The sequence below is a fragment of the Lutjanus erythropterus genome, chromosome 23, assembly GCF_056507025.1.
Source record: "Lutjanus erythropterus isolate fLutEry1 chromosome 23, fLutEry1.hap2, whole genome shotgun sequence".
Taxonomy (NCBI): Eukaryota; Metazoa; Chordata; class Actinopteri; order Lutjaniformes; family Lutjanidae; genus Lutjanus; species Lutjanus erythropterus.
The window spans coordinates 1,447,575-1,457,502 of NC_139339.1; the positions used below are offsets into that span (position 1 = coordinate 1,447,575).

At 41.2% G+C, this 9,928-nt stretch overlaps 3 protein-coding genes across 3 annotated transcripts; 2 read left to right on the forward strand and 1 right to left on the reverse strand.

Annotated features, from left to right (window-relative positions):
* The first annotated feature begins 31 nt into the window (after nt 1-31).
* Nucleotides 32-916, forward strand: LOC146305198 (uncharacterized). The gene has a single exon (XM_084712099.1). It carries the CDS (start codon nt 32-34, stop codon nt 914-916), a length of 885 nt encoding a protein of 294 aa, XP_084568225.1.
* Nucleotides 917-4,073: 3,157 nt separating this feature from the next.
* On the forward strand, nt 4,074-4,967 carry LOC146305199 (uncharacterized). Its single transcript, XM_084713051.1, has one exon. It carries the CDS (start codon nt 4,074-4,076, stop codon nt 4,965-4,967), a length of 894 nt encoding a protein of 297 aa, XP_084569177.1.
* A 3,773-nt stretch (nt 4,968-8,740) lies between these two features.
* On the reverse strand, nt 8,741-9,631 carry LOC146305200 (uncharacterized). The gene has a single exon (XM_084712098.1). The coding sequence runs from the start codon at nt 9,629-9,631 to the stop codon at nt 8,741-8,743; it is 891 nt and encodes a 296-aa protein (XP_084568224.1).
* Nucleotides 9,632-9,928: the final 297 nt, after the last annotated feature.

The following is a 9,928-nucleotide window of genomic DNA, read 5'->3' on the forward strand; positions in this document are numbered from 1 at the left end:
CTCCTCAGGTCTTCATCTACAAACAGCAGAGATGTCAGTCAACTCCTCTTCTCCCTCCAGCTCCTCCCCTGATTCAGTTCTCTCCCAGTGCTTCAGTTCTCCGGCTGGTTTTTTAATCAGCGCTACCTTCAACATCACCAAAGCTGTCCTCCTTCTCCCTCTCTCCATCCTCGTCCTCTATCTGGGTCACCAACGATGGCGGCAGCAGCGCTCCTTCACCGCAACGAGCCACTCTGACATCTTCACCTACCACGTGGCTGCCGTGGAGCTGATCTGGGGCCTGGGGACAGCCCTCTTCTGTTGCAACTCCTACACTGATCTCCCAGAGATGATGATGGTGGGGCTCTGGCTTTCTGCCATCTCTTATTTTGGAGAGAACGTCTTTCACCTCCTGACATGTGTGGAGAGATACCTGGCTGTTGTTCACCCCGTCACCTACCTGGGGCTGAGAAAGACGCGTGGTGTCTGGATCAGAAACGTGACTATTGGATGTGCCTGGCTGCTGTCCTTACTTTGGGCGGGCATCACAACACTACAGCTCTCCACTTCATACAGCATCCCATTTTTTTGCTCCATGGTCTTCTCTTTAGTTGTCGTCTGTTTCTGCAGCCTGTCAGTTCTCCGTGTACTGATTCGTCCAGGGCCGGGGGACAGGGGACAGGACAAAGAGCGAGTTGACCAATCAAAGCAAAAGGCCTTCATCACCATCATGGCCATAATGGTAGTGCTGTTGCTGTGGTTCGGAGGGGCCCTTGTTTCTTACGCTCTGGATGCCTCACCACTGCTGAGCCCCAGCGTCGGCTGTGTTTTGAAAGCTACTGTGTTCTGGTTCAGTCTGCCCAGCAGTTTGGTGTTGCCTCTGCTGTATCTGCACAGGGCGGGAAAACTGTCATGCAGCTGTTTTAATAGTGACTAAAGACAAGTATTAGATTACATCAGAACAAAGTAAACTTCATTGAAAGATTAATGGCTTTTACAGACACAGTGACATGAAATATCTGGACTTATTCTGATTTGTTTTTCTTGTTTCTTTTCTTTTTTCATGTCTATTTACTTCTTATCTGTTATATTCCCTTAATGTTTGTTGATAAATCTAAGGTTTGGTTCTGTTTTATATTGATATTTTAATTATTTTTTCTTAGCAATGGAGATATCAGGAGGGATAGATGTCAGCAACATGCAGTTTGATTGGTCGGATGAGATCAATGACATTCAGACTATAGATCATATCAGACCAATGGACAGTTAGTTATATCATATTACAGCAGGTTTTAGTTTTGTGACTTTGTTTTAATATGATTAGAACAAACAATATCAGATATTTAGAACAGATTACATCATTTAAAAAAATAAAAATAAAATAAAGACTGTTTGTAGCACATTAAATTAAAAAACTGAATACTCGTTGTGTAAATCTGAAATAGCTATGTAATGCTATTGTGAATTGTGATGCATATTCTGATTTATCAACTCAAAATAAAAAATTATGAACACTGTGTTGCTTGGTGTTTATTGTGTTGGGATGGTTATTAGGGTGTTGGAAAGTGGTTGCCGTGGTGTTAAGCCTTTTCCGATGGTTGCTAAGGTGTTAACAGGTGGTTAGAAAGTTGCTGCTCAGGGGTTGTGAAGGCGGTTGTCATGGTTGCTGGTTGGGTGTTCCAGGAGTTCAGCTGCTATGTGGTTGCTAAGGTGTTCTGGGTGGTTGCTATGGTGCTGCTTGGGTATTTTCTAACTGGATTTTGGGTCATATCTAGTGAGTAGCTTTTGGTTGTTAGTAGGGCTGCAACTATTACTATTGATTAATCTGACACACACACACACATATTAATATTATTAATGGTTAGTTCCTATAAAATGTCAAATGTCATGTGAAAATTGCAAATGAAAGTTGCAATGTTTTTTTCATTACAATCAAAGGCAACTTGTTCCAGGGAGAACAAAACTGCCTTCTGTTCTTATTGGTCCAAATGACGTCCAGTAGACTTTATTTACCTTTAATCACTGATGAGCTGGCCTTTAATCTTATCTGTAACCTCTTTTGCCTTTAACTTCAATATTTCAACAGTTTTGATCTAGTGAGTTTTATGTTTTGGTTCACATTTTAACAATATTTGTTCACCATTATAATCTGCTTGTTGTGCTGAATAAAACCAGGTAGATTGTTGTGATCTACTGAAAAGGCATAAAGCCTCTTCATCTTTTTGGTTCTGTCAATGCACTGATCCAGGGTTCTAACAGTTCTCTAATATGTTACATAACGTTAATGCATTGTTCTAATGAGGGAACACGGCTGTAGAACTGTCCTGACATGAGACGCCGTGAATGAGTCCTGATTATGAGGAAGTTCCGACAATCTGATTGGTCATTAGACATTTAGGAGGATGATGAGTGTGGTTGTATTCAGACCCATCCAAACTGTGCCGAATCAGAAAAACTTCTCAACCAAAGAATTCATTTCCACAGAGAAACTATTTATGGGGCGTGTTCTCCTAATTTTTTTTTTTTTTTTTGAATGGTTTTCTAAACACAGTTTCATGCTCCTCGTGTTCAAAGTTCAATACTCTTCTTCCAAACGTCACAGCAGCTTTTAACCAACACACGGCTGAGAGAACACACAGGTGTCTGATTTGAATGAGCAGCGGTCGTAGTTCGCAGGTCATTTGAATCCCGTCAAACATCCACTTTAATGGATGGAAGAAATGAAGCTGTGAAAGTCAACAGCTGCTGCTTCACTTACATTTCATTCATTCAGTCTGCTGTTGGAGACACAGGAGGAGGACGATCACAGAGACGCACCGCTAACAAGGTGGGTGTTCATTCATGACTTATGATTTTCAGCTCATGGTAAACTACAGCTCGAGGGAGGGCAAAGTCAATCAGTCAGTCAAAAGGTGACATGTTCATAAACCAGATCTGGGACATCGTCCCCGAGAGGAAAAATGTTGTAATCAAAGCTGAATCTGTTTTGATTTAAAGAGTGATCTGCGTCTTCTGTTCATGTTTTCTGCAGACATTACTTCTTTCACCTTAATACTTAGAAAAGTAGTAGAAAGTTCATGAATTACATGAATGATGTATTTTAATTCAAAATGTCACATTTCACCAAAAAGTGAATAGTCTGACGCGTGTGTGGAAAAATTTGTGATGTATTAAGAATCATTATTTTTGCAAAACATCAGCATGTCAACATTACCATCTAGTTAAAAGCAGCTCTGTGCTGAAGTGCAGCGTCACAGTGCAGCTTCTGTGTGTAGACTCTAAAATTCCACATTTTCCGTGGATGTTACCATTAGAGATGCACAGATTACAATTTTATAGGCCGATTCAGATTTTTTTTTAAGGGTTTGACCTCTGATTTTCAGTCTTTTCAGGAATTATAATTGACACCATTTTCCTGTAAAATTAAATTGGATGTTCATAACAAAACACTGACTATTCATTAAATATTATTTTACATTTTCTCCAAACGTCCTCCAGGTTACAGCCAGGCCTTATTCTTATATAGGCCTTAGACCTATAATATTATATTGAGTTTATGTACTAAAGGGAACACAAACTCACGAGATCTTGTGAAATTTGCTGCAGAATTTTGTGAAATTTGCCGTGAGACTAACAGAAGCAGAACTTTAATGAGTCTGGATGAGTGCTGTGTGCGTGACGTGACCATCCTGCAGAACGGATATGTGATGCTGATTGGCCAGTCACCAGTCAGGGTCAGTCACGCAGCTGGTTCCAGTCTCTGGACGGTTGATTGGTGCATCCTTAATTACCATGTGTCTCTACTGCTGAAGTAGTCTAGATGTCCAACAAAGAAATGAAATACTTTAGATCTATATTCATCACTGGGGTGTAACAATCAAAAGTAGTCCGCTTGTTTTAATTCAGGCTGGACAAAAGAAAGTTCAGTTTTAAAGGGTTAAAAAATTGAACAGGTGTTCAAAGTTGTTGCCCAGTAGCTCATGATTTTCTGCCAACAGCAGGCGCTGTGTCACTGGTTTTGGTTCAGAAGTTGATTTCCAGCTCAGTACATCTTTTTCTTCTCCTTCTCAGGCCTCCATCTTTATGCAGCAGGTATGTCAGTCAGCTCCTCCTCCCTCTCCAACTCCTCCCTTCATTCAGTTCTCTTCGATTGCACCAATTTCACAATGAGTTTGTTAATCGGCGCTGCCTTCAGCATCACCAGAGCCGTCCTGATCCTCCCTCCCTCCATCCTCGTCCTCTATCTGGGTCTCCAACGATGGCGGCAGCAGCGCTCCTTCACCGCAACGAGCCACTCTGACATCTTCACCTACAACATGGCTGCCATGGACCTGATCTGGGGCCTGGGGTTGGCCCTCTTCTGGTGCAGCTCCTCCGCTGACCTCCCAGAGATGGGTAAAGTCGGGGGCTGGCTTTCTTCCGTCACTTTTTATGGAGAGACCTTCTTTCACCTCCTGACTTGTGCGGAGCGATACCTGGCCGTCGTCCACCCCGTCACGTACCTCGGGCTGAGAAAGGCTCGCGGTGTCAGGATCAGAAACGGCTGCATTGGGTGTGTTTGGCTGCTGTGCTTAGTGTGGAGTGGTGCGTCAAATCTGCCTCAACACAATTTTGCCAATTTTACCACCGCATCATTTTCCTGCCTTCTGCTGTTCTCTTTAGTCGTCGTCTCTTTCTTCAGCCTTTCCATTCTGCGTGTTCTGAATCGTCCGGGGCCGGGGGACGGCGGTCAGGACAAGGAGCGAGTCCACCTGTCAAAGCAAAAGGCCTTCATCACCATCATGGTCATACTGGTGATGCTGTGGTTGTGGTTTGCAGGGTTCCTCGCTGCTGTTTCCGTGTACGCTGTGCTGCGCCGCAGTGTCAGATGTGTGATGATGTCGCCTGTGTTCTGGTTCAGTCTGCCCAGCAGCTTGGTGTTACCGCTGCTCTACCTGCACAGGGCGGGAAAACTGTCATGCAGGTGTTTTAATAGTGAGCAAAGATGAGCAACAGATTACGTTTGAACAAGGTAAATTTGATCGGAGGATTAAGAGTATCTTGGGCGATATCTGAAACATGCACGGTTATTTATATCAGATACAGGAGATTATAGTCGTGTGATATTCAGAGCAGGTTGCTGAAATGTTTTTGGTAAATTCGCTTGTGTTTACTCGTCTTTGTTAGATGTTTTCTAGAGTGTTAGCAGGTGGTTAGAAAGTGTTTGCAGTGTTGTTCTGGGTACCTGCTCATGTACTGCAGGGGTTGTTGCTGATTGGGTATTTATTATTATGTATTTATGGACACTGGGTGTACCTTGTGCATCCTGCGTACTCGTCGTTTCTATTTTGTGTATTTTGTTGCATTATTATAATTTATTGCATTTTGTCGTTGTATTTATTGCATGCACTTTTGCTGCTGTGACAATTTAATTTCCCTCCAGGGATTAATGAAGTTATCCATCTATGTGTTTGCTAAGGTGTTCTGGGTGGTTTCTCTTTTATTTACCAAGGTCATCGAGCAGGATGCCATGATCCTGCTAGGTATTTGGTGAAAGAGTGTATTTTGGAATTGGTGTGATATACTTTTGTAGTTGTTAGTGAATAGTTTTTGGTTGCTAGTACTGATTTATCCAACAATAATATTCTAGATTGTGTTGTTTGGAAAATATGAGAAATCTTTTGAAAAATGCTTGTTATAGTTTTCCACAGTCCAAGGTCCTCTGCAACAAACAGCTCTAAAACCAAATATATTCATTTCACTACTATTTCTGACAAAGAGCAGCATCAAATACTGAAGGTTAAGAAGCTGCAAAAAGAGAATATCTGCAAAAAAAATTACAATTCAAATTACAAAACACCTGTCTTCTTACATAAGTCATCTGAATCCTGCCTGTTGCACATATTAATGGACTCTTTGATGGATTTTTGTGTCTATTTATTTGGAAATGTATTTTCAGGTTTAATATATGTTGTGTGATAATAAAGAAGGGTGTGTTGTAATGACGCTACTGTATTCAAATTAAGTAATAAATATGACTTATGACTCTCAGTTGTAAATGTGTGTGTTGACAGATATTAGTTCATGAAGCTCACATGATAAACTGATGCAGAAGAATTTGCTTGATAAAAGAATGTGGGAAAATCCACACAGTTTCACTGGTGATGCGATTATTGTGCCTTCAAAGCAAGTATTTACCTTCTGCAGACGGTAAGAAATGCTCATCCAGTGTCTTAAAGGGTCAGTTCACCCCAAAACCAAAAATACAGGTTTCCTTCTCCTTCTTCCTCAGTAAACCTTATCAATAAATTTTGGGAAGAGTTCATTTTTTAATTATGTTGGAAGAAACAATCCTGACAATTTAGGCATCATATTATGTTAAATGCTTATACACATATTAAATACTTTATAATAAAAAATAAGCAAATAAATAAGACAGAAATAAGTGCATAAGTAGACATCTTAAATACTTTATAAAAGCTGTACTGTTGATAAAAAAGAAAAAATCTTAAATATGTAGAATTTCTCATGGTCTTATTTATTTGGCAACCCAAATAAAATCAAAGTGGCCAAGTTACTGAAATTTAGTTCCATCTCTCAAAAAGTAATTGAATTACCTTTCCCATTACTGCTTATAAGAGTAATTAGTTGGGAAAGTAACTGAGCTACTTTGTCTGTTTTAATTATTTTATTAATGCACACAGATAAAATGTAGCCACATTATTTTACTGTAGATTTATTTATTCTCATTACTGTTGCCTCTTTGGACTTTGACTTGTTTATGTACCGGAGCACTGAGTAACATGATCAGATCAGTGAGGACATCGTGGACATTATCCGTCCTCATGAAGATCTAGAAAGAAGAACAATAAATCTCTCAGATGAATCATAACTCTGTGACAGCTTCATGCACAGAGACGAGAACAAATGCAAAACTAAACTAATGTTTGGTTTCCAGAGGCAGCAGTGCAGAGTTCATGCAAATTACAGAATAAATCATTTTCTATCGTTTATCATCGTTCATAACAACCTGAGTGATTCACTGACATTCATGATGAGAAAGAGTTCAGACCTTCAGACACCAGAACTATTAATTTAGATTCTGTCAAAATTAATAATCACCAGTAACATGAAGCTGGAAACAAATACAGACACATGATGCAGCAGATACGGTTTACTATTTTCAGCTTTACAGTAGAAACAGATCAAACAACCAGATAAACAACAGGCAGGAAAACAGACCAAACAGAGACTGGGCGGGTCAGAGAATCAACCCAGGAAACATGGAACACAGATCCATCCATTAATTTAAAATAATAATAAAAAATGCTTCAAAAACAATAATTATAAAATAGTAAAATAGACTCTAATCTAATTCTTCTCAATGATGTTCAGCGAAAAAAATTCAAAAACTGCAGAGAGCAAAGTACAGAGAAATGATGATATCCTCAAAATACAATTATATAAGATTTTTAAATGTTAGAATACAAATAAAACACATACTTGAGACTAAGCTTTTTTTTTTTTTTTTTTAAATATATCCTTATTTCTGATTTATTTACATTTGAGCCTGAATACAGAGAACAACATACAGCAACCCAAATATTAATATAACACCTCAAATATACAGCAACTGTTGCGACCCCTCAGTTGGACTCGAGGATGAGGGGGGTGACATGAAATAAATTTAACCGGGAGAAATAGGAAGGAAGTAAAGCTGAGACAAACGTGTAAACAAAGGTTCTTTTATTAACAAATTGTGTGAAATTAAGTTAACAAATTAAATAAAAATGGGTTAACTTAACCTACTAAATTCAACAGACACACACAAAAGACAACAAGTGTCCATGCTAGTCAGGGAGGCTAACAAGAAACACAGAAAACAACGAGCGCCTTTGCTAGCTGGCGGGACGAACAAAGCACATGGGGGCGCCCAAACAAGTGCCCTCGCCAACCATGGAGGTAAAAAAGGGACAGGAAACACAAAGACAAGTGACTTCATTAGCTGAGAGCGCAAGCAAAACACTTGTCAACCACCACGAGTAGTTTAACCCACTGCTGCAGGATTAGACTGCAGACTTGCAGACCTCCCTCTGCTGAATGGCCCTCTGGCCCTGATCGGCTGCACTCTGCAGGTTTTTAAGCACCAGGTCCTGATTGCAGAGCAGCTGCACCTGATGCCAATCACTGCAACCTGCAAGGGGGGAGGGGCAGAACCTGAGCACAGGAGAACACAGAACCACACAGACACTGTGGCACATTTTGACTAAGAAATCAATATACTCTTGGTGTTTGTTTTGACTTGTGTGTTTTTATTTAGTAATCACCGAAAGTGAGCACCAAGGGACATTTCTGAAAAAAATATGAAAATATATTACCTACACCTAAATTAGTTTGTATATGCAGTATTTTTTTTTTAAATGAGGCTAATCCCGCTAAAATTAAGCAATTTCCACTGAGAGAAACGTGTCTGTGTGTTCGGCTCTCAGCATTTTTGTGGTTTTGAGGAGTTTGTTTTAAGTTAGTGACAATAAAAAATCCAACATTCTTCATTATAAAATCTTTCAGATAATAAAATAATGGGAGAGTCTAGAAACTCGGTCACAGCTGCCAGTCGCTGATTGGCTCACACCGACTCTGGTGTCACACGAACAGAAAACTTGGAGCCTCACATGGATTCTGTGAATCCAGCTGCCTCGCAAGGAAATAATTAACCATAGTAGAAGAGTAGAGTAGTCAACAGGTTAGTGGGTTCTGTCCAGTGTAAAAGGGCCGTTACTTCTTACCCTGATTCAGTGTTGTGTCTGCAACATGTCAGTCTCCCTGTCTTGTGCAGAAACAGCAGAGGCAGAACCAGGCTGCTGGGAACAGTCAGAAAGATCCCAGAATCCATCACTGCACACAAATCTTTACCAATCCACTGCAAGTAGGACAAGCCAAAACAAACCAGAAGCCCGATGAACCTCAACAACAACACTCCCATTACAGCCCTGATAATGTGGAAAGCTCTCCGCTTTGATTGGTCAACCCGCTCCCTGTTGCCGCCCGCCTCCCCCGGCCCCGAATGAGTCAGGACACGGAGGACAGAAAGGCAGCAGAAAACTATGACGATTATTGAGACGGTCAACATGCAGAACAGTGGGATAAGAGGAAAACCCGGCATGTAGACTTTTGTTACACCCATCCAACCAAAGCACAGCAGCCAAACGCACGCAACGCTGACGTTTCTGATCCTGACCCCGCCTGTTTCTCGCAGGCGCAGGTAGAGGATGGGGTGAACGACAGCCAGGTAACGCTCGACACAGGTGAGGAGGTGAAACAGAGTCTGTCCAGGGAAATGAACGCAGAATACAAACATCCCAATCGTCAATATCGTCACACTATTAATGTAGATGCCCAACATATAGACGAATGATCCAAGGACGACTACGATCTCCATAGCGACGGTGTGGTAGGTGAAGAAGTCGGAGTGGCTCGTTGACTGCTGATGCCTCCATCGTTGGAAACCCATGTAGAGGATGAGTACGAAGAGAGGGAGGAGGAAGAGGACATTAGTGAAGGTGTAAACCGTAAAGATGATGTTGCTCGCCATGGATGCCAGGCATTCTACATAGAAATTAGAGACAGGCGGGACGAAGGTGACATTGAGGGAGGATGAGGAGTTGACGGACATGACCTGTGGAAGAGGAAGAAAAGAGAACACTCTAATGTACAGCATCTATTCCAAAAAAGTCTGGACTGGCGACCAAACACGCCCTAACATGACTGATGGAGGCCAGTCTCATAGGGACGACAGTACCGAGGTGGTTCCATTGCTGAGTTTGACCAACGGAACCCTGGGACTTAAAAGAACGATGTGCTGCAGGGCTGACGCCAGGGACAATTTACTGCAGTCAGCCTACTTTACAAACTAGTGAAGCTGGTTATCTTATCATTTGGAAACTCTGTAAATCAACTGTACTGTACTCTG

Coding starts and splice junctions, on each gene's coding strand:
- LOC146305198 (XM_084712099.1), top strand. CDS start 32: ATGTCAGTCAACTCCTCTTCTCCCTCCAGCTCCTCCCCTGATTCAGTT.
- LOC146305199 (XM_084713051.1), top strand. CDS start 4,074: ATGTCAGTCAGCTCCTCCTCCCTCTCCAACTCCTCCCTTCATTCAGTT.
- LOC146305200 (XM_084712098.1), bottom strand. CDS start 9,631: ATGTCCGTCAACTCCTCATCCTCCCTCAATGTCACCTTCGTCCCGCCT.